Source organism: Mixophyes fleayi, chromosome 5 (assembly GCF_038048845.1).
Source record: "Mixophyes fleayi isolate aMixFle1 chromosome 5, aMixFle1.hap1, whole genome shotgun sequence".
NCBI lineage: Eukaryota > Metazoa > Chordata > Amphibia > Anura > Limnodynastidae > Mixophyes > Mixophyes fleayi.
Window position 1 is genome coordinate 25669394 of NC_134406.1, and position 27162 is coordinate 25696555.

The 27162-nt window shown below is 39.0% G+C and overlaps 1 protein-coding gene across 2 annotated transcripts in view; it reads left to right on the forward strand.

Moving 5' to 3' along the window:
• The window catches only part of MINDY3 (MINDY lysine 48 deubiquitinase 3), a 101217-nt gene extending 75200 nt beyond the window's left edge, over nucleotides 1-26017 (forward strand). For both annotated transcript variants that reach the window (XM_075211858.1, XM_075211859.1), the window contains 5 exons: nucleotides 4630-4702; nucleotides 16196-16268; nucleotides 21178-21265; nucleotides 21407-21478; nucleotides 24667-26017. In XM_075211858.1, coding sequence (XP_075067959.1) covers nucleotides 4630-4702; nucleotides 16196-16268; nucleotides 21178-21265; nucleotides 21407-21478; nucleotides 24667-24813 — 453 coding nt within the window. In that variant the 3' untranslated portion in view covers nucleotides 24814-26017. The remainder of the gene's footprint in view (nucleotides 1-4629; nucleotides 4703-16195; nucleotides 16269-21177; nucleotides 21266-21406; nucleotides 21479-24666) is intronic.
• The last annotated feature ends 1145 nt before the right edge of the window (nucleotides 26018-27162 follow it).

Here is a 27162-nt window from a genome sequence, read left to right on the forward strand (position 1 = left end):
GCACAGGGTCAATGCAGATTGTAGTTGCTCCCTACATTTCCCCAAGATTTGTCTGACGGTAGTTTGCAGCCCTCTTCCTCGTCTCTGTTCAGGTCTTCAGGTCTGCATCTGCCATGTGCAAAAACTAAAGGCACCCTTGGTTTAGGAGAACCCCTTTTCCTCTCACAATGTAGCCTAAAAATATGGTAACAAGGGATGGATATGGTTAGCATTTCTGCCTCACAGCGCTGGGGTCACAACTTTACTTTCAACGGAGAAGGGTCCACGTCAGTGTCTGATTTAGAACTTAGTAAGTCGGTAAATGTTAGAAAATCGATCTACTAAAACTACATGTACTATACATGGCTCATAGATAACAAGCATGTTATTATATGGGCAGGTGACGCGGCTTATTTAAAGGTTCTGGTTTGAAGCGCCTGATGGACCCTCACCATATTTCATACCAAGATATCATCATAATTTATTTATATAGCGCCAGCAATTCCACAGCACTGTACAGGGAATATTTGTCATTCACATCAGTCCCTGTCCCATTGGAGTTTACAGTCTAAATTCCCTAACATACATAAACTAGGAATAATTTTGTCAGCAACCAATTAACCTACTAGTATGTTTGTTTTTGGAGTGTGGGAGGAAACCGGAGGAAACCCACTCAAACACGGGGAGAACATACAAACCCCACACAGATAAGGCCGTGGTTGGAAACTGTATTCATGGCCTAGGGCACCAAATTGCTAGGGAATGTCTAAAACATTGAATGAGTGACATTACGTCACTAATCCAATGTGTTTAATGTTCCCACTGCACCCTGACATTGAGTGCCGGCCACTGACATGGAGGAGAAGCAGCCGACTTACCTGTGAAGGCTGGGAGGGTGGTGCTGGGCAACTGTGTCACTGAAGGGAGCAGAAGATGGTGCCCCCAGTCCTTCCAATCTGCAAAGATGATAAGCAGAAGGATGGGGCCTTGTCTCTGAGGGGGACGGACACTGCCTGTGTCAGACGCAGTTCTCTCACAGGCCTTGCTTAAATACGATAACAGATCTGCTGTGTAGACACAACCGTGCCCAGTGCAAGAACCCTGCCACTGATTTATATTTCTGAACAAATCCAGCTGCTGGGTGCAAAATTTGTACCTGGAAAAGCCATTTTGTTTGTGTTACCATTTTAAAAGGCAGGTGTTTCCCTAACAGAGCAGAGACAGAGTGACTGACAGCTTGACAGACTTGTCTAGCAGAAATCCACTGTGTGGATTGATTGATTCATGGCTGCATTCTCAGCCTTTTGTTCATCAGATCTCATCTGGTCACTGTTTTATAGAAGTGAGAGTGGCTTTAGCTGTCCGTAATCGAGTGAGGCGGTAATACATTACTTTTGAATGGAGTTGGCTTGAACTGCCAGGTTAACAGTAAACAATGTGTTTTACCTTCATGGTATATGAAAATGTCACCAGTTCAGTGGTGCCTTAAGAAGTGATCTAAGGGGAAGATTCAATGCAAAGAGAGTTGCCTTACACGTCATTTATATACATTGGGGGAGCTATTCTGTTCCAGGACCCATGGTGTTCATTGTGCCTTGAAATAGGGTTCGATTCAGACTCTAAATATAAAAAACGCAGCATGGTTGATTCCCCGGGGCTTATTTATTTCTAGTGTGTGAGGAGTAAGGCTTCCCAGGGGTTTATCATAAATGTCCTATGAACCATTTGTTGTGTGACCATAAAGTGTCTCTCCACAAGAAGTTCTGCAGTTGCCGAGTGTGACATTTCCTTACGTGGCTCGGTGTGATGTTTGATAAAGGCTTCCTGTCTCCAGAGGGCAGCTCCTATATTACAGAGAACACATGTCTATTGTGTACTGCGTGCACAACACAGCTTGTCTCTGGTGAGATGACAAAGTGGGTGTTACGTCTCTATGTTTATTATATACAGTATTAAGGCAGATGAAATGCATGCGCTCAGATCACCCCGGTGATCCCACAAGGTGACTGCAGCAGAAATTATGGCACTTATAACCCATCCACATCCTGACATGTAATGTAACTGGTAACAATGCTGAGCCCATGTCCAGCTGGTTGTACAAAGCTGCTGGCTGTTTATTTTCAATGGAGAAGGGTCTACGTCCGTCTCTGTTATAGTTAGTAAATCATGGAAGATGTTAGATAATCGATCTATTAAAACGACATGTACTGTACATGGCTCATAGATATCTAGTTATTATAGGGGACAGGGTTTATTTAAAGGTTCTGTCACTTTCCACGTCCATTCCAATAGGTTGTTCAAATAAGCAAAGCATCTGGCTCAACTGTCCAGGACAATTACAACTGGTTTTATGATTTACGACAGATAAGTATAGATATTGTACAAGCAACAGCAGAAAAGACCTAATTTTTACAGAATGCAATAATAATACTAACCCTACAGGTCTTAATTGTAGAAGGTGTTTCTGCCAAATGGATTGTGGTACCAACCATTGGGCCACACAGACCTGTACAGAGAGTGCAGACTTCTCATATCTGTTCCTGTAGCAGTTCTAAATTAATTGCATAACATTATTTAACTATGAAATGTACATACTATAGCACTTCTCTAACTGTACATCTGTGTGTGTATATATGTGTGTGTGTGTGTGTATATATATATGTATATGTATATATATATATATATATATGTATATGTGTATATGTATATATATATATATATATATATATATATATATATATATATATATATATATATATATAATGTGTGTATATATATATATATGTGTATATATATATATGTATATATATATGTATATATATATATATATATAATATATTCCTATCCAGACAAGACTGGAAACCAGCACTCTCTAAAAGTAATAATAATGAAGTTTTTTTTTATAAAGTCCAAAATGAAGCTGTTCCATTATACCATCCATAGCAGTAAGTAAAATATAACAGATAACCAGCATAATTATTTCACAATCTTGTGCTGGTACAGATGGGACAGAGGTCTTGATAGTGTATGTCATACAATACCCTACGCCCTTTTCAGTGTTCCTGTGGCATATAGATAGATAGATAAATATAGAGATATATAGATAGAAAGAAAGAAATATATATATATATATATATTAGTGTGTGTGTGTGTGTGTGTGTGTGTGTGTGTGTGTATAAAATTAGTGCATACTTACTACATACTTGCCAACTCTCCCAGAATGTCCGGGAGACTCCCGCATTTTGCGAGAGTCTCACGGACTCCCGGGAGAGTGTGGCAATCTCCTGGATCTGCCCACTTCACTAGGAAGTGCCCACTTCCTTGTGAAGTGGGCAGAATTAGCTCCCAAACGCCACGATTCCCTGGGAATCACAGAGTTTGGCCCTGCCCCTGACACGTTTGCGTCATTACGTCTTTGAGGGCGGGTCCAAAGTGACGCACATTTTGGAGTCCCACCCCCCGTCACGCCCACCTCCCCAGCAGCTTCCCGGAAAAGAAGAATATAAAGTTGGTAAGTATGACTTACTAACATAAGTACTCTTCAAGTGTAAATCACACTTGATCTATTAATTATTGTTAACTTACACTTGTATGCATGTATCCTTTACTCCACCATTTGCTTCTTAGCTGTGTGTGTGTATATATATATGTGTGTATGTGTATGTGTGTGTATATATATATATATATATATATCATACTTGCCTACTCCTGGAAACTTGTTTCCGGGAGAGGGGGCATGACTGGAGGGCGGGAGAGGGTGTGGCCAATCGCTGCATTTTGGCCCCACCCCACGCAAAACATTCATTTCTGTCACGGGGGCGGGGCCAAAATGACGTGATTGGCCTCGCCCAGCCCGCCCTAGCCCTCCAAAATGGCGTGAGTCACAGAGAATCGCGTCAAATGACGCGATTCTCTGTGAATTCCGGGATACGGGAGAAATGCCAGCTCTCGAGGGAGCCCGGGAGACTGACCTGAATTTCGGGAGTCTCCTGGACTTTCCGGGAGAGTTGGCATGTATGATATATAAATATATATATATCACACACACACACACACAGTAGCTGTTGTCCAGTTTTCTGTGTTATTACAGATATTTGGAGGAAGTCCAGAAACTTTTGAGCGATAATTTCTCTTTCATGAAATGGTTTTGCAGCCCTATGTCTGTTCTTTCTATTCTTTCCGTCCTTCCATCCCCTCCCTCCACCAAATAATAAATTCTTAGATTCCTTATAAAGGTGCTCGCTCCTGGGGAAATGTCAGTTACATTGTGCTTATTTGTTTGTTAGTCCCTTACATATTTATTACTACTTTTTAAATGTGCAGATGACTTGAGTTGCAATAGACCTTTATTAATGCTGCATATTCATTTTATATGGGCCATTAAGTGTGATGACTTGTACAGGACTTCTGTGGTTGTACGAGTAATAATAGTGCTCTCCTAGTCAGTTATGTTTTACAAGCTAGAAGAATCCTGTTCCGTAAAGGAATCTTCCGTTTGGTACACTAGACTACGCTCTGGATACATACACAGCCATGTTCTTTTGTGTCATCTTGTGCAAGTTTCTATGAGTCTGTAAATCTAGGGACATTTTATATTTATTCAATGTGCTGGTAAAAAGTAATATGGTAAATGTTATATTTATTTTCCAGGAGATGACTCTGGTTGCCACTGAAGCACCTTCTGACCAAGCCAGACGAATCTTTCAAGCGTACGATCCAGAAGGTGAGGTGTTCTGTTACCATTAACATCTGTATTTTCATTTTAAAATATATGGTGTTAGTAAATATTAGTACGTAACATCACAGGTACACTGTGAATGAAAGATATCACAGTATTCTGAAGCTCCTTTGCTTCCCTATGTAGTGTGATAGGTTATTATCTGTAGGTGTCCTTTGAGGTTTTTTTTTATAATGATGCTAATGAAAACCATAATACAAATGTCATATTAAATAGGCTGCTATATTAAATTATGTTTAGTTGTAAAGACTATGGGCCTGATTCATTAGTGATCTTATCTGCCGTTTTTTGCTTATCTTAAGCAAATCCACTCTGTGCATGCTTAGAAGAGATAAGAAGCAAAATCCACTGCTCAAGTGAAGAATTTCTTAAGTTAAGATGAAAATCCATCTTAACTTCACTCTTATCTCCCCGTTTCTAAGCATCTTAACTTTTGCACAAGATAAGATCACTAATGAATCAGGCCCTATATTATTATTTTATTTTACTAATCATACATGGTTAAATCATTAATTACATATACATTGTTTTCTTTTTAGATTGTAAGCTCTAGTGACCTGTCCCCTTAAAACCTTTTTTTCACAGCGCTGATGGATAATTCCACCCAAAACTGAAAAATCAGTTTTGAGTGGAATATCCTAATTTAAAACCTGGTCTCAAAACATAACAAAAAAACATCTGGGTCCCAATCTTAATTTGTTGGGACCCAGTTTTACAACAACTGAATTTTTAGTTTTGGGGTGGAATTATGCTTAGAATTGAGCCTTTTCAAACTTGAAAATCTGTATTCAGACGCCTTATTAATTTTGGGAGTTCAAGCAACTTCCCTTTAACCAATTAGACCCTTCCCATCGGCCTTGTATGGAGTGGTATAGGGTCACCATCATAAATCTTGGGGCACCATACAGACTGAAAGGCAGTGTTTATTGCCCCCTCTCAGTCTCTAATTGTTCAATCAGGAGGCATCAGTTTTAAATTGTGAGGAATAATAACAGTTATAAACTATGTCCCCATTGTAGGAGACTTTTTTTTATCAATTGTATAGAGTTCAGTAATCTTTGGTAGTCAACAAAATGGCTGAGCAGAACAAATGGTAAAATGTTTGACAACTGTGTTGTACTTAGTGCTAGATACATCCCCAATTCCCAGTATCTAACTATGGGAATTTTTTTTTTAAATTGGGTAGTATTGCTATAAAAAGTTATTTTGTATTGTAAAGAAGCATTTTTCTAACTTGAGTTTGAAGGATGTGTTGACTGCCCTCTAATACAGCACTTCAACTAGCGCTGCCAATACAGAACAATTCAGTGAAAAACGTAATGATGGAAGCAATGCTTCCAATGCAGTTATTGGATCTGAGCAACGTATAATCTATTAGTTGAAACTGGAGCTGCTAAATTATTTTTGTAAGATATGCAGGCACTGAATAATTCATTCATTCTTTGTTATACGGTTATTTTAAACATATTTTAAAGCTCAATTGACCACAAAGTAAATAGAATTCTGGATAAAATAGCGAGTACCAGGCACTGACAGTAATGTAAAGGGATATGGGAGATCTATATTATATCTAAGTTGCTAGGAGAGATGTGAATGTGTGTATGTGAAACACAGCTGCTGTCTGAATTAACTTTTCATTTAATTGACATAAGAAACTTGATGACGCCGTGCAAAGACCCCCGTGTGGCTCCATGTGTCCAGTAAATAGTCTAGCAGATATTTTCTTAGTATAAATAGGCCGGTGTGTGTGCGGTTTTGGCAATGTGGTGTTTTTCAATTTTATATAAATATGCATTGTTCTGTAGGAACATGAATACCAAGTAAATTCCACCCCAAAATGTCAGTGTCCAGTCTGTTAATTGCTCCACCACATCTTCATGCAATCTGCCATAAACGTCTGCAGGTTAATAGGAATTCTAAATGGAATTTCTATTAAATAAACCGTTTTATTGTCTGCTTTTAAGTCATGATTTACTTGTGAGGATGCCAATAAATGCTAAACCCCATGCTTTCCCATACAGTTCACACAGCTAGCACAAGTTTACCTAACAGAATAGTTAATGGAGATGTAATGTATTCCCCAATTCATAAGATGGTTCGAAAACCTATTGCTTTACTTTGTTGTGCTGCCTTATGGCAGTAAAAGAACATTTACACACATCAGTATCTCTGCAGCACTACCAGTTCGCTGTTTTGCAGAGAGCTACATTATTATTGCAGCAAAGTAAAATGTAGTTTTGGATAGAATTAAGCAAGAAAAAATAAGATATGAAATGTTAATTACCGGCGCTCTATCAATTCTTGTTTGTGTGAAAGTTCTTATCCTGTGAACTTCCTGTTTGTCATAGAGGAGGGGCATTGACAACCCAGTGTTAGTGTGAACACACTCCTGCTTGACACCGTTGGATGGACCCACCGAATCATTTCATTTTAGGTGGAATTAGACTTTTTTAAAAAAAATTATCGTGTCCTTAAATTTTGGACCTACACGTCTCCAAAACACGTAAGACAACACAAGAACGCGTGTAAACCACAATGCATTTTTATATGCACATAATATGCGATTTATATGAAATTCATATGAGCTGGCGTGTTGGCATGCATTTGCATATGCATTCAAAATGCAGATTTCATGCGTCTGATCCAGCTTCTCCTGAAAACAGGAAGTTGTCATGTTCAAGCCAAATGCGTGTGTTAAACACATATGTAAATACTTTATAACCACATGTGATGCTTACAGCTTGTTCCCTTTTAGATGAATGGACTTTTGCAAGTGTATGGATGTATGTTAAAGAGTCTAGAATGGAAAAAGAAATATTCAAAATAAAGCACCGCAACTCAGTTGAAACACACGTAAGACATACATATGTATGGTCACCTTTTGGTACAAATGGTTTTATTTTCCATTCTGTTTACATGCAAAAAATCTGGCATTAAATAAAAAAGCATGTAGCAAACATCATTTTTACACCATGGGATATGAGGCAGAAGTTGATGATTGTCTAACTTGACACATAACAGTGAGTACCTTATCCATGCACGTATATGTAATCCAAAATTAAATATACATTTCATTTTTCTTAAAATTTTTAAATTTACATATATATATTTTTTTAACTGTCTCTTAGGGTTTATGTTTCTTCTATAATACAGACATTTTCCCTAATCACTACTGACAGCCATGTAGGCTCTTAGGGTCTAGACAGATTGCAAGTTTGTTTAAATTGAAAACCTCAGACAGATAATTACTTTGTTGACACATAAAATTAGATGCATCATATATGTGAACAGTCATTGACCTCAGAAACGACTACAGTATTGACTGAAAGCTGTACAAATAATTGTCATGGGCGCAGTTTCTTGCATTAAATTTGAGTTTAATTTTTTTGCATTCAGTGCACATACTGCATGAACAGCTAAGGTTCCATTAATAACTTTTTCACGTAGTCGGGAACACTATCACATTGTGGACATCTATGGGATTATAAAGACAACCTTGCATGCAAAGGGTAAAGGTTACTCTCTAAAGAGAAGTGTGAGGATACCACCCTTAGCTGGGATGGCAGGTACCCTCTGTGGGATTCAACTCATTCGGGTAGACCAGAGTACATCCAAAATAAGGCTGTATTTACGATGGCACAACACCACAAGATGTTCATAAGATACAGGGTAAATGGTAGCATGTATCCTCCAACAGCCTCTTGCAGTCAGCACTCCAAAGTAATAACCTCAATCTCTTTCAGAGTTTTATCCTCCCGCAATATTACGACTACCGTTTAGCTAGACAGTTACCATGTCGCCCAGCCTGGGTTACTGGCTCACACAGACCCTGTCCTGGTAGGGTTTCCTCCAGCGGCACTACAATGCCTGCCCAGAGTCCTTTTTGCTGATGTCTTGTACACCTGGATCCTCCAAGCTAGAATAGCTCTCTTGGCATTCTGCTCTCCCTATATTCCTGGCTGTATACACAGGGAGTACGGTCAAATGTCTCCATCCTCCCCCTTACAGCAGGGGTCTATAAGTGGACACTATTAGACATACAGTATCTGTTACCTTGATTAAACAATGGAAGGGCTTGACTCAATTAGCTATTTGACTGGATACACTAAACAAAGGGTTACAATATAACATCAAGAGTGACACTTCACTCTTGTGTAAAACAACAAGACATTTGACACATTGTATCTGCAACATTGCACAATCTGAGTCTGTGATACATTTTGATACAATAACATCTATATTGATACATATTAATACATTTCCCAATGCTATTCCAGACAGTATATTGCTGTGGAGGAGCATTGCATATCATCTAGAAGTTATAACCTGATTACCTGTTGACCTAGCTAACCGGTGATGAATAAAAAGTTCTCAGTCCAATAGCACCCTGTGACAAGAAGATTTGCAAGGGATGCAGAATTAACCCATTGGCAGCTGCTTCTTTTAAACAGAAGGGCAGGAGCTTAGAAACACTTGCTAAACATTTTGGCCCCAAAACTTGTCCATTGGACTGACGGGCGCCAGGAATCGTTTCACAGAATTAAACAGGTAGTCTGTGAGTGCCTGTGCTTGGGTCCCCTGACTTTGGGCAACAGTTTCTTTCAGACCAATGCTTCAGATGTCTGTTTTGGACCAGTCATCACTTTGAGGACATAGAGCATCCAGTCTTGTATCTAAGCTGGAAGCTCCATCCCTGCGACGCCAAGTATTCTGCAGTACAGAAGGATTGTTCTACCATGAAGCGGACAGTTGATATGGGGGAATTTTGGATGGTTTCTGAGTATGCTACTGTAAGTTGGTTACACTATGGAGCAGATTTAATTGGGCGCGATGTTCTGTTTTATTACCATTTATACGGTAAAAAGTACCAATTACTTTTTCTCGCACCTTATGGGGAGCGAGCAAAAGTTAGCGGTACTTTCACTAAATAAAATTTGCGGCTGTTCCGTGACACTACATGGTGATTGTTTTTAGAATTGAATCTGCCCCTAAATGTGGAATTTGAATCGCTGGCTAACCAGCTGATATCAGGTTCTTCAGCCTTTATCTTTCCAGGTGTGCCATAGGCCGGGGCAATTCTACCTTAACACAGACTTCTTGTAATGCCCAGGGCTGCAGGCTTCTGCCTGGTGTGGTCCAGTAACCACCTTTAATTGGGGAGGGGGTTTAGTTCTCAGGGAGTCTGATGGCTCTGCGGGTATGTAGCCTTTGTCAGGATGGTTAGCTCAGTTTTAGAATGTTGATGCTAACTCTGTGAAACCTCTCTCAGGATTAATGCTGCTAACTGAGCCTGATCTTACAGATTGTTGTATACGGTTTGTTGTGTTGTACACTTATTGTGTTCCTGCACTCAGACAATGAAAGGTTTTCATTTGGAACATCTCTGTCTCCTCCAATTCAGACTCTATGCTACCTGCCGCTGTTATATTTTTTAGTTTTGTAAGTAACTGAACTTTTTGTATATCGTATGCTTTTGTGAAGGGTACTTGTAGCTCTTTTATATAAAACTTACATTTTAGGTTTTGTGTTCCTCTTAGTAATTGTAGAAAAGGAACACACAAAATTCCCAGCTATCAGCCAGTAAAACATTAATACTGCCTCCTATTTATAAATGAAATGCAGAAGTCATGGCTTATTATCCAGTTGCAAATTTCTGTCTCTGAGACTTCTACATTTTGTATTTATAAATAGGAGGCAGTTTTTCAAGCCCTCGTTGTTACTCTTAAATTGATTGAGTTTATGTAAAGGACTTAGCAAGAAGCAGAGCAACAGCTTTGTTTCAGGACTTTACCAATCACCTCCTTGTATAAGCTATCCCAATTCCACAGCCTTCTAGGTATGAGCTAACTAATGTGACATGCACATTCTGATGTGTTATGTCTGGTGTATTAAGCACCTCATTTGGGTCTTGGGATTTTCATTTGCAGTTTATTCTTTGCTACATGTTTATAAATAATCACTAAAAGCACATGGCGGGAAGAAAAGTGATCTAAGGTGACTCGGGGGGGGGGGGGGGGGGGGGGGAAATATTGCTAAAGTGTCAAAACTGTTCATGAGGCCCCGTCCCTAAAGTTCACATCTCCTACACTCAGCAGGGGCGGCTATGTTATCGCCTGCGTCAGTATTCATCCTTTCAGTTCCCGGCGCTGTCAGTACTTCCTAGGGAATCAATAGTCTGCATGTTTAGCATTATTGGTTCAGCCTATAGAATGGCAGCCTCCGCATTATGTAGGAAACCGGAAAGCTTTTAATCACCTTTCTCACATTAGATTCCTTAAAAAGATATTGATTAATAAAACGGACTTGCCTCCACCTGAGATCTTTACACTCCTCTCTTCCTCCTTAACCAGTCTCCTCGACCCTGTTCCCTTCCAACTTCTCCACGCCCTCCCCCTCAATGCTGTCCCACGCAGAGTTCCCCTCCACTTCCTCTGTCTGTTTGGATCCCTCAACTGCTCTGGTCCCGGTCCTCTGCTTTTCTTCTTTACACCATTTCTCTATGTGAACTAATACACTACCTCCACTACCATCTCTATGCAGATGACACACAATTCTACCTCCCCTTTCCTGAACTCTCTCCTTTTGTTATCCTATGTGTACAATTGCTTCTCTGCCAACTCCATCTGGATGTCCCAAAGCTGATCGTGTCCAAAACGGACCCCCCCCTTCTCTACTAATGTCACTACCCCTCATCATTGACTACTTCAGTTTTATTCTAACATCCTGTCCCTTGCACTGTTTTGTCACTTCCTAAGTTGAAACATTGCCAGAATACACCCAACCTTTAAAACCCACCTCTACATTAGAGCCTACCCTACCCCACCTGATACTGCTGTGTGTGATCAACCAAATACAGTCCCAGATCCATTATCTATCCCACTAGCTCCTATTTTCTCTGCTTCCCCCACTTGCTCTAGACTATAAGCTCTCACAAACAGGGCCCTCTCTGTCCTCTATCTCCTGTCTGCACCTCCTTCTTCAACCTTTTATGTACTCGTTCTGTCTTATGTGCAATTTGTATTTTTTATGACTTGTAATGCTGACTTTAAGGTGCCTTAGAGTTTTGTGATGATGATCACATTGACCCACTTGCCTTATTACAGTGGTGTATTCTAGATATTGATGGCCTGTAACCAATCGTAAGCAATCAGCTTATACGTAAAGCTCTGTTTAGAGAAATTCAAGTTCTATAATTCGGTGGTAAATAAAGCTGACCTTCAAAAAGTTTGTTTGCTGAGGTCTTGTTAGCGGCTATGGATTAAGCTGCTACTTAATCCAGGAATATATGTTGTGTTTACTGATATTATTGTGCAGAGATTACCAGGAGCCGGTGTCACAACAGTGTTTTTCCCTATGTGTCTGCAATATAACAGTCTTGCAGAGAACTGTTCTAATATTATTAGATTTCATCAATAAATTATCTGATACAATAGCCTCTATGGTGTAAGATGTAGTCTACCTGTCTACATCACACGCTAAAAGAAACCTTCCACAAATGGACAATTACACAATACACACAAACATTGAGCGAACAGTGGTTCACAATTAAGGTTTGTGTACTGAATAGCCAATTATAATGCACAAACATTAGTGGCAGTGTATTTAGCAGAATAAAACTGTTGTATTCCCTCCTCGTTTCTGTTGCTGGCAACATGTGGACTGTTACTGCATCAACATTGGTGGCATACACGCAAAACGAGAAGAGGACTGGATGTAAATAGTTCTGCAAAATTTGTGAATTGTTGGCTGGACGACATCTTCACTTTCTGTGTTTAACACAGACTTTCATCTGGCACCAAAATGACCTTTACTAAAATGACTTTATTAACCATGTACTATACAATAATTTTCTATGCCGTTTCAGCATTGCATGTAAGTAGATTTTACAGTTTTGGGTTTAATTAGCCCAACTGAATTAAGAATAAGAGTTTACATAAAGCTGCAGTCCCACATAGACATGTTTTTGTTAGTTTGTTTTTATGAAGCAAGTTTTGTACCTTTATCAGTTTTTCCAGGATCTCCTCAAATAGCAAAGTCAAATCGCTGTATCTCTTTGTTGGAGATATATTGCTGCCACTGCAAGATGGTGTTTGTCAGCTAGTACTTATTTTTTATTCAGCTCTCAAGCTCGTTCCCGAGGACAGTTGGAGCCAGTCTGCCAGGAAACTCCAAAGTGGACACATGGTGGCAGTGAAAGGATTGGGTGGAGGGGGGTAATTGTACCATGAGCAAATATGTTTAAGAACGGTGTTCCAAAGCCTTTCTACTCCAACTTGTGTAACTACTACGGCAACCACAGTCCCATAACATGACACTGGAAAATTATTAATAGCAGCTTGAAAAAAAGAGACAGTATGAATGTATTTTCTTACAAGTAGTGAGTGATTTATGTAAAATAAAATGGGATTAATTGCAGCTCTATCTCCATTCATGCTCTTCAGAAATTACCTTTCTCTTCAGAACAGAGAGCTATTCAATGTCTGATATATCAAGAACCTAAACGTTCTCTTTCATTTTCTGTTCTTAGGGAGCTTTTTAGGTTTTACTACTAAATTTTTAAGTCTACAAAACTGACATTGTCATGGATTAATTTTTCAATTTAAGTCTTACTAAATTGACTTAGTGCACAGCCTAGTTGGAGTAAATTGGTTGAAGCAACTGGTTAACTAGAACAGGTGGCAAAGCAGAAAGGGACATATTAGCACACACTCGTGTTTCTGAGACAGCCAATCTCCTGTTTACTAATTAGGGCTTAACCGTCTAAATGAGGCCTTTCTTCTATAGTTTATTTACACTTTAGTGTAATGTTGTACTACTGAAGCACTTATCTTCTAAAACTGACTAATTAGATCCCAGCGGGTACACAACATTGAATTCACTGGTCGGTCACATTCTCTATAGGCCTTTATCATTTTGTGTAGATATAGAATAACAAAATGAAGATTGTGATACTGATACAGAATTGATGCAAAAGTTCACACACAGATTAATCTGTTTGTCAAACAACTGCATTTTGAACAGTGTTCTATTCATCATAGTTATGTATGTTCCAGGTAGTGTATTGAGCTGAGCACATTGAGAATGTAAGTGCTTTTAATATTCAGTCAGTATTTAAAGTTAGCAGGCAGCCATTTTGTGGGTTGAGCCAATGTCTCTGAGAATGTTTCCCCGTTTATTCACTAATAAGCTGTGACATCACTGAGGCGTGGCCCAATCACTGGTTTAGCTCACAAAATGGCTGACTTCAGTATGGGTTGGTGATAGATCATATGAGTATGTACTGCCACGGGGCTTGTAGTTGAAGGGCACTGGCTTGGTAAATGTAAATCTCTATCTAAAGTAAAGGAAATTAAATATATGGAAAGGGAGACAAGTCTGTTTCTTTACCTGTTGCTGTGTTGTCCATAAAGGATGGCAAACGACACAGCATAATGATATATTGAATAATACAGAAAGTAGAAAGCCTCTGAAATAATGTGGGGTTGATAATAAAATGGGGAAGATCAATTAAGTATGGTTTGGAAATAGCTTATGAACTTGTAGCTGCTGAAAACGTCTCATTGTCAGATTTTCTGAGAATTACTGCGTATGATTACTATGTGACTGTTATTCCTGAAGGGGTAACCTGTATACAGCAAAATAAGTATAAACACTGAACAACTATGGGGCCAAGGACAAATGATTTTCAGATTTATTAAATGTGAATCTCCCTCAGTACTATCTGCCACTGGTCGCTCTATATAATGTCCTTATGATCACTGAGTTAAGGTACATACCCACTGCCGTTTGTACGGTGTCCATTGATACATACACTCTTGAGTAGCGATTCACACAGATACAAATCAACATAAGTTAAACACATGTAGAATGCAAGTAGACACGGCCTAACAATGATTTTAGTGTCATATCTGGTTACATGCGTATAACTTGCATTTAAAAACACGTGTTAAACGCTTATGTCAAATAGCAATGGGTATGTACCATTTTGGGTACATGTTATGGGTGTGTGGTTTTTATGCATGTATGGTTTTTTGTTTTTTTTAAGTGCATGAATATCAGTAAAGTTGAGAAGTTGAATACATTTGGTTCCCGGGCAGTTTGGAAATGACGAGTAAATACCATAAGCTTCTGTATGGAGGTCTGCATAGTGTACTGCGTCTTAATGCAAATTATGACTTGCGGTGATGAGGCCACAACATCTGGCAACACTCACACCATAACAATACCTCATTAACATTGAAGGCTTCAGCTAGGTTCTCTCCTGTCGGGGACTATAATTTGTCCCTGATAGCCAGGGACTGCATTGCAGAGTTTGTGTCAAGTGAGGGGAACAGTAACATATGTTTCAATACAAAAGCGTTGGTCGTTAAAAATCTTCCTTACAGTTCGACAACTGATCTGTATCCCGGTCACAACAATCTTTTGGTCTCTGTAAACAATTTGTAGTTGTAAAGGACAGGAAGAAATCTGCCCATTCATGTTCCTCAGTCCAAGAACATCAAATCCTGTACTACTACCACCATCCTCATCCTGAATATTGCCGTCTCTCTGGAAAATCTTTGTAATTTCCACACAAAAAAAATGGTTAATTACCTCAACTGTTGACGGTTTCTGTGTTGTTAATTTGTCACAAAATTGGATAGCAACTTTTCCCCCTCATGATACCCTTGAATACTAAAATAATCTTGATCCATCCCTTCATTTAATTTTTTCAAATATATTGATCGATCGATCCACTAAAGCGGTTTACTTTTTGACTATCACACAAAAAAAACATTCTGATACTTGTTGCTAACTGGAGCTCAGAGAGAATATCTTGAACGTTTTGGGACAAAATATACTTTTTTATAAGTAGGGTTTATTTTTGCTTCATTATTCTGAGAATGTTTAATAAAGTATAATTTATTCTGCACATAAAATGTTTTTATTACTGTGCGTACAGTGGAGGGAGCTATTTTGTTTTCTCCACCAATATTCATGAGAATGCACCCTATAAGTTCACTTGGGTCAGGTTTAACACTGAGGCACTTATAGTATTCTTAGGCCTGAATCATTAAGGATCTTAACTTAAGAAACTTCTTATTTCAGTCTCCTGGACAAAACCATGTTACAATACAAGGGGTGCAAATTAGTATTCTGTTTTGCACATAAGTTAAATACTGACTGTTTTTTCATTTAGCACACAAATACTTGATAGCTTATTTGTACACTGACATTGAAAGTTGCTATTTGTGTGCTACATGAAAAAACAGTCAGTATTTAACTTATTTGCAAAACAGAATACTAATTTGCACCCATTGCATTGTAACATGGTTTTGTCCAGGAGACTGAAATAAGACGTTTCTTCAGTTAAGATCCTTAATGAATCAGGCCCCTTCTGAAATATTGGTTTACCCCACAAGATGGCTTCCTCCACTATGTGTAGACTAAAGGTTTCCTTTAAAAAAAATGTTTCTTTCTTTCTTTCTTTTAACAAAGACAATGGCTTCATTCCTGATGCTTTGCTAGAAGAAGTCATGAAAGCTTTGGATCTTGTGTCAGAACCTGAATAGTAAGTATATACTGAATAAAGAAGGAAAAAATGATCTGCCTTTGTTAAATGGTGGGGTATGCATGGTATTTTGTTATTTCCAAAACACTCAATTGTCTGCCTCATTCACTGAACAAGGTTTTACTTTCATATGTAGTATGTGGTTTTATTTTGTGAGGGGAGTTGTTAACCTAATCTATGTGAAAGCATTTTTCTCACATTAACATTTAGGGATAGACTTAGATTTTATGAGGTTGATTTCCTATAGGAACCAATCGGATGCTATAGTTTGTCTTGAACATTCTAAAATCTGATTGGTTGCTATGGGCAACTCTTCCACCTTTCATTTTTAAGAAGATTTGATAAATCTCCCCTTAGTATTCTCTCCTGCTTCTAGTAAATTAACCACATACAGTGACATTTTGGTTTGCTCCTGGTTTATTTGAGTAACTGACCGACTAGGGCTGCTAAACATCCATGTCAATAAGGTTTGATCAGAAAACCAGGTGACATACACCAAACCGCCTCCTCAGTTCTTTGGTTGTACTGAAAGAGTGGCTCACAGTATGTCAGCAATATTATACCCGCAGCCTGTCACAATCTCTGCAGACAGTTTGATATCTAGTGATGTCCACAGCTCACCTGAAGTGTTTTGTGGAATATTTACTAATTAAATTATACCACACGCTACGATCTCAAAAGCGGCGCCGTGCCAAACAAAATAGAAAGGGCAGTGGCAGTATGAACACACAGACTAAACTGCAATTCAGCACAAAGAGCAGAAGATGAGATTCTGAGAGGATATCCGTCCTCCCCCCCCCCCCCCCCCCCCCCTCCTGTCTTATAAATTCTACTGGAGTAGGTAGAGTTAGCTATGTGCAATGCGATGTTTAACAGTCCAGGGATTTAAGAGTGGAAAATAGAATTCTGGAGGATACGGTAAAGTGAAAATGATAATCACAGCGGGCTCTATCTATATCAAGGATAAGGTGCAGAGTTTCCTGTGTCATGGCATAGTGCTGGACAGTGTCACATTCCCATAGTCTTTAAAGGGAATATCGTAATGAAAAAGTTTGTTTTAGCTCTTTAAATATATGCTGTAGTCTCGTATTCTAGGTTACAATTTAAAATGCCAAAATCATGTTTTTTCCTGTTTTATTGAGTTGAAATAACAGTCCAGGTCCATTAGGGCTCTAATAGAACTGTAAAGCAGGTCTCACAAACAATATAATACTTCTAACCTCCTTAACGTTATGTTCATCATGTGGAAGTTACACACAAACAGGTTTGGTCTTTCAGAATACGCTCAGATTATTTTCATGCATATAATGTTTTGTATTTGTTTGGGGTTTTTTAACAAATATGTAATTAATTATAATAAAAAAAAAAAAAAACTTTAGAAATGTGGGAAATAAATCTGATATTTTTTTCTTAAATACCTGAAGATTAATTGCACATGTACTGTAAGTTGTAAGCAAGTTTGTGTAAATACAGAACTTACAAGTGGACACAAATAAGCCACATGTGAACTTGTGCGTACAGCTAGTGACTACTTTCATATCTGGGGTTATGTGAACGCTTTTAGATTCTCATGGTTTTTCCATGTGACTTTCTTATTGGATGGATTGATGCTTTTCCAGTGTTTATCCAAGAATAAAACTTTTCGGAAACATCAGATAACCCCTAGAACCACCTAAACCAATGTTTCCACGTCTGATTTTAATCTACTGGCTTTTGTTTTGGTATTTGCTGAGGATTCTGGGAGCAGCAGTTGAGAAACAGACTCTGCGTTTTTTTATTACCATCGTTCTGTGAAGCCCATTTTGTTTATCTGTTATGAACGTTTATTGTGGACAGATTCATAGTATGGCGCAGACTCAATTAGCCGTGAGGTGCATCCGGCTACGCACCTTGCCAGTTAATATGGTACTAAAATCTCTGCTGGGATGTGTCTCTGGATTGTTCCAGAGAAACATCGCGGCAACTTGCGGCCAATTGAATTCGGCCCTGTGTATTTATTGCTGCTCCACGTAAGCAAGCAAAGATGATCATTACAAATGTTTATAATATACAGTCATGGCCAAAAGTTTTGAGAATGACACAAGTATTGGTTTTCACAAAGTTTACTGCTTCAATGTTTTTAGACCTTTTTGTCAGATGTTGCTATGGTATACTGAAGTAAAATTACGTTTCATAAGTGTCAAAGGCTTTTATTGACAATTACATTAAGTTTATGCAAAGAGTGAATATTTGCAGTGTTGACCCTTCTTATTGAAGACCTCTGCAATTCGCCCTGGCATGCTGTCAATCAACCTCTGGGCTACATACTGACTGATGGCCGCTCATTGTTGCCTAATCAATGCTTGGAGTTTGACAGAATTTGTGGGTTTTTGTTTGTCCACCCGCCTCTTGAGGATTAACCACAAGTTCTCGATGGGATTAGGATCTGGGGTCATGGACCCAAAATTTCAATGTTTTGATCCCCGAGCCACTTAGTTATAACTTTTGCCTTATAGCAAGGTGCTCTATCATGCTGGAAAAGGCATTGTTTGACACTAAACTGTTCTTGGATGGTTGGGAGAAGTTGTTCTTGGAGGATATTTTGGTACCATTCTTTATTCATGGCTTTGTTCTTAGGCAAAATTGTGAGTGAGCCCCTCCCTTGGCTGAGAAGTAACCCCACATATGAATGGTATCAGGATGCTTTACTGTTGGCATGACACAGGACTGATGGTAGCGCTCACCTTTCCTTCTACGGTTTTCAAGATGCCCCAAACAATCTGAAAGGGGATTCATCAGAGAAAATGACTTTAGCCCAGTCCTCAGCAGTCCAATCCCTGTACCTTTTGCAGAATATCAGTCCCTGATATTGCTGGCCTTCTTGACACCAGCCCATCCTTCAAAAGTCTTCGCCTCACTGTGCGTGCAGATACACTCACACCTGCCTGCTGCCATTCCTGAGCAAGCTCTGCACTAATGGTGCTCCGATCCTGCAGCTGAATCAACTTTAGAAGACGGTCCTGGCGCTTGCTGGTCGTTCTTAGGCACAATGAAGCCTTCTTCACAACCAGTGAACCTCTTTGCTTGAAGTTCTTGATGATCCGATAAATGGTTGATTTAGGTGCAATCTTACTAGCAACAATATCCTTGCCTGTGAAGCCTTTTTTGTGCAAAGCAATGATGGCTGTTCTTCCTCTGTTAACCATGGTTACCTGCAAGGAAACACGTGCAATGATTTCAAGCACCACCCTCCTTTTAAAGCTTCAAGTCTGCTATTTATAACTCAGTCAGCTTGACCGAGTGATCTTCAGCCTTGTCCTCGTCAGCACTCTCACCTGTGTTAAGGAGAGAATCACTGACCTGACGTCAGCTGGTCATTTTGGGCTGAAATGCGGTGGAAATGTTGTGTTTGGGATAAAGTCAATTGTCATGGCCAAGAGGGACTTGCAATTCATCTGATCACTCTTCATGACATTTTGGAGTATATGCAAATTGCCATCATAAAAACTGAGGCAGCAGACTTTGTGAAAAATAATATTGTGTCATTCTCAAAACTTTTGGCCATGATTGTATATTACTGTGTCATTTTGTAACCCAGTACAAGCAGTGGTATTGCCCCTTATGTATAAGGCTGTGGGATGTAATTGCACAATGTGCTAGCTGTGTAACTATACCACAATAGGGTGGTCATAGTGATTAATGACCTGCGATGCACTAGCTATGAGAATTGAATGCTGAAGTGCTGAAATACAATATATCACATTCTCAGAATGCTGAGAATGTGATTTGTAAACATTAAAACCTTCTCCTAAGTTTATTATTTATTATTAGCTATTAATATAGACCTGAGATATTACGCAGCCATTTACAGACAATATTTATTCATCCCCAGTGGAGCTTACAATCTATATTCTTCACCTCACGGACACACACACTCACTAGGGTTAATTTTGTTAGAAGCCAGTTAACCTACTAGTATGTTTTTGGAGTGTGGGAGGAGACCCCCTGCAAGCACAGGGAGAACATACTGCACTGGTTGCAATGGAACCCATGACCCCAGCGCTATGAGGCAGCAATGCTAACAGAGGTGCCACCGTACAGAATGAAGAAGCTTAATGGTCTCACTAACTACTCTCATGTTGTTGGTTTTATGGCACTGTGCACACTATCCTACCTTGGCGAGCCCTAACAACAGGCACAGTATTCTGTTTCAGCACCTACTTGTCAGTGTATACCAGACTTTTCTTGCACATTTCCTTTCTTCAAACTGAATTGAGGGGGTGTAACACTCTCCCCAACTGGTAATTGTTTCAATGAGGTGACTGCACATTTCAATGATCACTTTAACCAATTATTCTTCGATACAGTAACAATAGACATAAGTCAGGCAGTTAAGTCACCCTGGGGAGAATACATACTGGCAGTGTGCTCTTATGAGATTAATGCACGTTTAATACTTGTAACTTATAGCAGCCAATCGTATATTAGATTTCAGTTCCAGTTTGGCTAAGGAAAGTTAATATCTGATTGGATGGGGTGGTAGGTAGGATCATCCAAGTGTATATATTATTCTGCTCTTGTCTCTACACTACGTACTGTACATGTATCGTTTCAGCTTTGACTTGCAAAGCACAAGTCTTGTCGTATTTCAAGCCCAGGTTTGCTCACTACATACTCTGCTTTGAGAAATGTTTTCCTAATAAGGTACTGTCTCCCAAAATTATGATCACTGTTTTGGTTTTAATCATAAGATTATGCAGTCTTAAAATAACCCCATTTGGCGACGGAGATGCCATTCTGATGAATGTCTCCTGAGCTCCGAAAATAGAACTGCAATCATTGGCAGAGAACACAGTGTAGTACCACTTATTCCAGGATCGCAGAACGGCCAATATTCCCTGCTTATTGTTTGATTTCCAATGTTTTCTAGTGTAAACCTCATGAAGACCAAATTAGACCCAGAAGGGCTGGGGATCATATTACTGGGCCCGTTCCTGCAGGAGTTTTTCCCCGAGCAGGTACAGTATGTCGCCTCCTATTCAGAATTGCACTGGTGGTCTGCAAGAGGCTTGGCAGCCCTAAATATTTTTATTTAGTAGCTTCTATGTCATATGTATTTTACTGTGCAAGTGTATAATACTGTTTATTTGTTTTTGAAGGGTTCAAAGGTTCCAGAATCATTTAGTGTGTATCATTACAATGGATTAAGACAGTCCAATCATAATGAAAAGGTAGGTGTCATTTTAAAATGCTCGTCCTATTGACATCCAGCAGAAGTGGTACAAAAAAATGTACTTTAGTGAAAATAGAGAAATGGAATTTGTGTGTAAATTTAAAACCTCAACATTTAAAATAATGTATATGGGATACAAAGATATGAAAGCAAAATACAGAATGAACAGTGATATAATATGTCAGCAGATAAAAAGGAACCTTGGAGTTATAACTTCAGGTGATATGAAGCACTTGGACAAAACCAATAGAATAAATGGTTGTTATAGGAAATGGGACTAGTAGCAGAAAGAGGGAGGCTATATGTGGATTCCCTAGCACCAAACACACATTAATAATATCGAAAAGGTTCAGAGACAGACCACTAAAATGGTACATGGGCTGCATAACAAAATGTGTCCGGAAAGACTTAAAGAAGTGAAAACACAAAGCTTAGGGGTGGGGAGAGAAGGAACAGGGGTGATATGATAGTAACATTCAAATATAGCAAACATATTAATACATTTCAGGAGGCTTTAGATTTAAAAGCAAGTGGATTTTTAGAATAATTTGGGAAAATGAGATTGAAGGGATGAAGACAAAGGTAACCTAGGAAAGAACAGAAATGGAGCTAGGTCTATGGAATAGTTGCCAGCACCTGTGGAGGGGGCTCATAAAGTAAAATAATTTAAGAATGCCTGGGACAAATATATGGCTATTGTTAAAACCTAGAAAATATTCATAAACAAATCACACACATACCTCCCTATGCTCATCCCCCCAAAACTAACACACACACATACCTCCCTATGCTCATCCCCCCAAAACTAACACACACACATACCTCCCTATGATCATCCCCCCAAAACTAACACACACACATACCTCCCTATGCTCATCCCCCCAAAACTAACACACACAAAGGATGAAACTAGATGGCCCTGTGAGGTCTTTTCTGCTCCTCCGTTTCTAACTTGGGTACAATTCAGAGCTGTCTTTTTCTTGGAAGCCTTGGAGGGTCTCTGTAAGTCTTCAACTGCTGGCTTTGTTTAATTACACATTCTTATCTCTAACGTTTTATACGGTTACATTTTTAGGCATTGTCTCATGTTTCCCTTGAAGAATTTTAGAACTCTGCCATCTTCAAGTCTGTGGAGTTTTTGTAGCTGACACTTACAGAATTGTTTAAGAGTCGGTGTGAGATTGTGCAGCCCAGAACCTCCTTACATGCATTATTGATTGCATTTTATAGATCTAAACATCGTATGATATCTAATCCAAAATATGCAGTCCTGTATCTTTGGCACTAGCATCCTTAGGCAATGAATAACAACCCGACACAGCCTGAACTATCCATCACTACGGATAAGGAAAACAAGGGAGCTTGGAGTAGAGAGAAAAGAGGTGGGAAAAGTGGGAAGTTTGTATTAAAGAGCTCTGGTATAAAAACTATGGTTCTCCAGCTCCTATAGAACTACAAGTCTCAGAATGCACAGATTTATTTTACTAATTACTAGTAATAAAACAGCAGGCATCCACGAAGTCCCCTGATGTATCCATTGTCTTGATGTTTTTTGGATGGTGACTGGGGACAGTTATTACCATTATTTTGGAAAGAGATCCATCCAATACAGACCCATATACAACACAATACTTCCAGTCCAAGCAGCCCACCTGTTGTTAAGTAAATAGTTTATTTCTCTGGGCTTTGAGCACTCAGATGACTACATTACACATGTACGAATACATTTTACATTGTAATAATCCAAGCCCTTCCTCTTTCCGGTGGCATGTATCGTACATACACCTTGTAAGTTGAGAAATAAGTCAGTAACTTAAGAAATGATAATAAATTCCTTACACCACTTCTGATTTTAGGATAACATGTACTCCTGTGTTTTTGGGAAACGTATTTCCACAAGCAGTGATCCAAGTATTAATGGCTGGGGTACTACTAAATCCCTTAAAACGAATCCTTGCCATTCCTCATTCTATCTTGTAAATAATTGTATGATGTAACCACGGCAACTGGACAAATAAACAGGGAACGGCACAGAAGTGTCTGTGACACATTTTTCTCTTCAATTTTCATGCCGTTGTTCTTATGTCATCTTTTCACTTTAGAGTGGATTCTAAGGCATTATGTCAGCAGATGAAAGCTATTATATTACTATATGCTTTTTACAGCATTATTTTACAAGTAAACAAAGCACAGTATACTGACCTATATACAATGTTTACAGATTTCTTCCTGCTGGAATAAAACAAGGGTATTTCCAGCGCTACGGGATGCTCAATTCAAAACTTTGTGAAACATTCCGTCGTCTTTCCTGTGATAAGTTGGCCACCAGGGGCACTGTTGCCTTGCAGTCTATTGGCGATGCATGCTAAGCATGCAGCTACCAAACATTATAATCATTGTAACTTTAAAGAGATATAATGGTATCGGTGCAGTGTGACTTCTGATTTGTTTTACAGCACCTTTAGCAAAAATGTAAAATACAGTTGTAAGCCTACTTGTACATATGATATTTGGTAGCACGGAACAGTGCTACCTTGCAATGCCTAGGCCTCGGGTTTGATTTTAATCTGGATGGGCTCTTCATGGAGTGTGTTCTCCCTGTGTTTATGCGGCTTTCTTCCTTGTCTTCTGGATTCCTTCCATGGTACATAGACATATTCGTATGTCAATTGGCTTCTGACTAAATAAATTAAAATGTAAGCTTCCTTGGGACAGGGACTGACGTGCCTGATTACAATGAAGGATAATTATAATGTTGCCTGTTAAAGGGGCAACCGGTACCTTCACTTTCAACCCAACTGCCCATGTTCACTGGGACCGCGACTGTGTTGTATGCTTGACGCCGGACCGGCATTTGCAATACAGATATTGTAGCGGGTGTTCCGACACGGTCTCCATGGTGATGGTTTCACAGGGAGTCTGAGTCGCCGATAGAGGAAGCGGAACTAATGTTACTATTATAAGTTATGTTTATAAATCCATTAAATCCACTTTAAACTTTCAACTCCTCCACCCCATATAGACCATCAAGACCTGAAGAAGCTCTTTAGTTTCCAAACGAGTTACTGTATTTTTATGTGTTCCTATATTTTATTGGAATTAGTGATTTGAATACAGCAGTCTTATCAATAGTACTGTTTGCTAGTAATATCCCTATTCATCGTATTCCCTCTTTCTTTGATTCAGGTTACTTACTTTGAAGGAACAGCTGTCATGGGTTTTGAAGACCCGAGACTACAGACGGACGATACACCGATCAAACGCTGTCTACAGACCAAATGGCACTATGTGGAGCTTCTCTGGAATACAGATCGACCCCCATCATTAAACTGACTCTTCTGTTCAGACCAGCGATGCTTTAATGCAAACAATGCTACTTTTGAGGGATAAATAATATTTACTATTGACTGGAAATCCTGTTTGGTCAAACTGGTTTAAAGTATTGATTAATGTTATATGAATACAGTATACATGTATATACATTGCAAATATTAATTTTATTGTAGTCAAGCTGACCTTTTACAGAAACATACACAGGAATACAGAATTACTTTCTTATCTTTATATATGGTCTTTGGGGGAAAGGAATGTAACATGTTCATCTTCATGTATGTCCTACATTCCTTGTATTCTAAAACATGTTTTTAAAGTATCTTGGAGATGCACTTGTCAGATATGTCTGAATGTACCCATTATACAGGCTCCTCCCACTTGTCTAATTATTTACTTTGAAAATGTTTTACGTGGACACTACCAAAATATAAACAATTACATGTAATCTGATTGTCCTGGGAAATAGCAAACTGCTGTAAAACTTGAGAAACACAAAAGATTAATTTATATATCATATGGGTGTTTATTAAATAATATCAATGTTTAAGAAGTTACTTTACCTACACACCTTGGGGCATTTACTTGTGGGCTGAACCAATATTCAACTATGCAGCCCAGTGACGTCACAGAGACATTTGATAGGCTGCCTTCTCAGTGATGTCACAGGTTGCTAGTGAATTGATAGGATCCATTCCCAGTGATGTCACTGGTTCCTCATGATTTGATAGGCTGCCTTCTCAGTGATGTCACAGGTTCCTCGTGATTTGATAGGATGCATTCTCTGTGATGTCACTGGATCCTAGTAAATTGATAGGCTGCAGTCTCAGTGATGTCACTGGTTCCTAGTGAATTGATAGGCTGCATACTTATGAATATTGGTTTAGCCCAGGAAATACCTGCACTGTGTGTAAGTGGCAGGAACACTTTAATACATGTACACTTAATACAAATGTTTGAAGAGGTTTGTTTGTTTCTTGTTTTTTTCAGAAAAGGTATTGTATGAAATGTATGTTTAAAAAAAATATTCAGATATGTTATTGCCAAATCCTTTCTGCTCAGGCTCTTTCTAAGCTGCAGAATAAGCCAGTCCATGTTTATATCTGTACTAAGTGCATGAAAAACATCTGGTACTATAAGAATATAGTCCACTATTTATTATGATGGAGCTACTGGCCTTAAATAAACAAAGTTTGATTTTTGAACCGTGACCCATCGTATAAATCTTTTTGTTTGTTTGTTTTCCCCCCTTCTTTCCCGACTTATAAAAAAATCCATTGTTTGTAACCAGTAGCAGTATTATGTGTCTCTCGCTGCTACAGTAGAATTATAGGCACCAAGATAACTTACACTGTACACATGTCATTGTGTTATCAAATGTTATGAAGATCATCCTTTAAAATTGTTTTCATACTTACTTTGTAACTTTTCTCTACAGTGTCACAAGTTTTAGTTTTCAACTATCGACTGTCATCAGAAAAAGGAAATTCGTACATCCTGCCTTCTTCCCTTGTCTTATTAAAAACTTCTTTGTTTATTGAAAGAAAGCTGAAAGTTAGACCTTGAAAATCATCTGGTTCCATAAAGTGAGTGTTATTCGAGGATGTGAGGGGGTTTGGCTGTCACAGTGCATTTTACTTTTGCAGATTAACAAAAGAAAAACTAAAGGGACTCTAACCGTATATTGTTCTATTCCCTTTGCAATTGGCTAATGACAATATTGTGGAATGCTTGTGTAATACTCTTGTTATATCACTTTTTCTACTTTGTATGATAGTACTAGGAAGTCAGGTTGTAGATACCTGGTTTATCTGGCCTAATTATACCCATTTCACACTGGCTGGCCACAGGGCCATACGGGGGGTACTGTTGTACCGGGCCTGGGCTCACCAGGGGGCCCAGTACAACAGCGCAGCACAGACTTACCTGGGGCCCCGCTTTTCTCCGCTACTCTGTCTTCAGCCTGGCTGTCACCGTGACAGCCAGGCACCAGGATGCGATCGCAGGGGTGGAGGAATCATTCCTCCTGCGATCATGTGATCTGGCTGTCACAGGCAAATTTTGTTAAATGGTTGACAATGACTCTTGTGTACTGCAAGTGTTTTAACATGGTATTTTATAAAAAAAAATGCAGAAATTATTTGGAAAGGTCAACTCTATGTGGGAAAAGCCAGAGCACGGCGATCTGCCAACATGAAAATCAATATTGTTGGTGGCATGGAACAGGGGTAATTGGTAAAAGACTGAGAAGATTTGAACAAAAAATGTATATAAAGAAACATTTTTGAAATAGGAAGTGTATTAAGTTCTTTTTTTTGAGATGGTAGTTGATTCCAGATCCAGGGATAAATT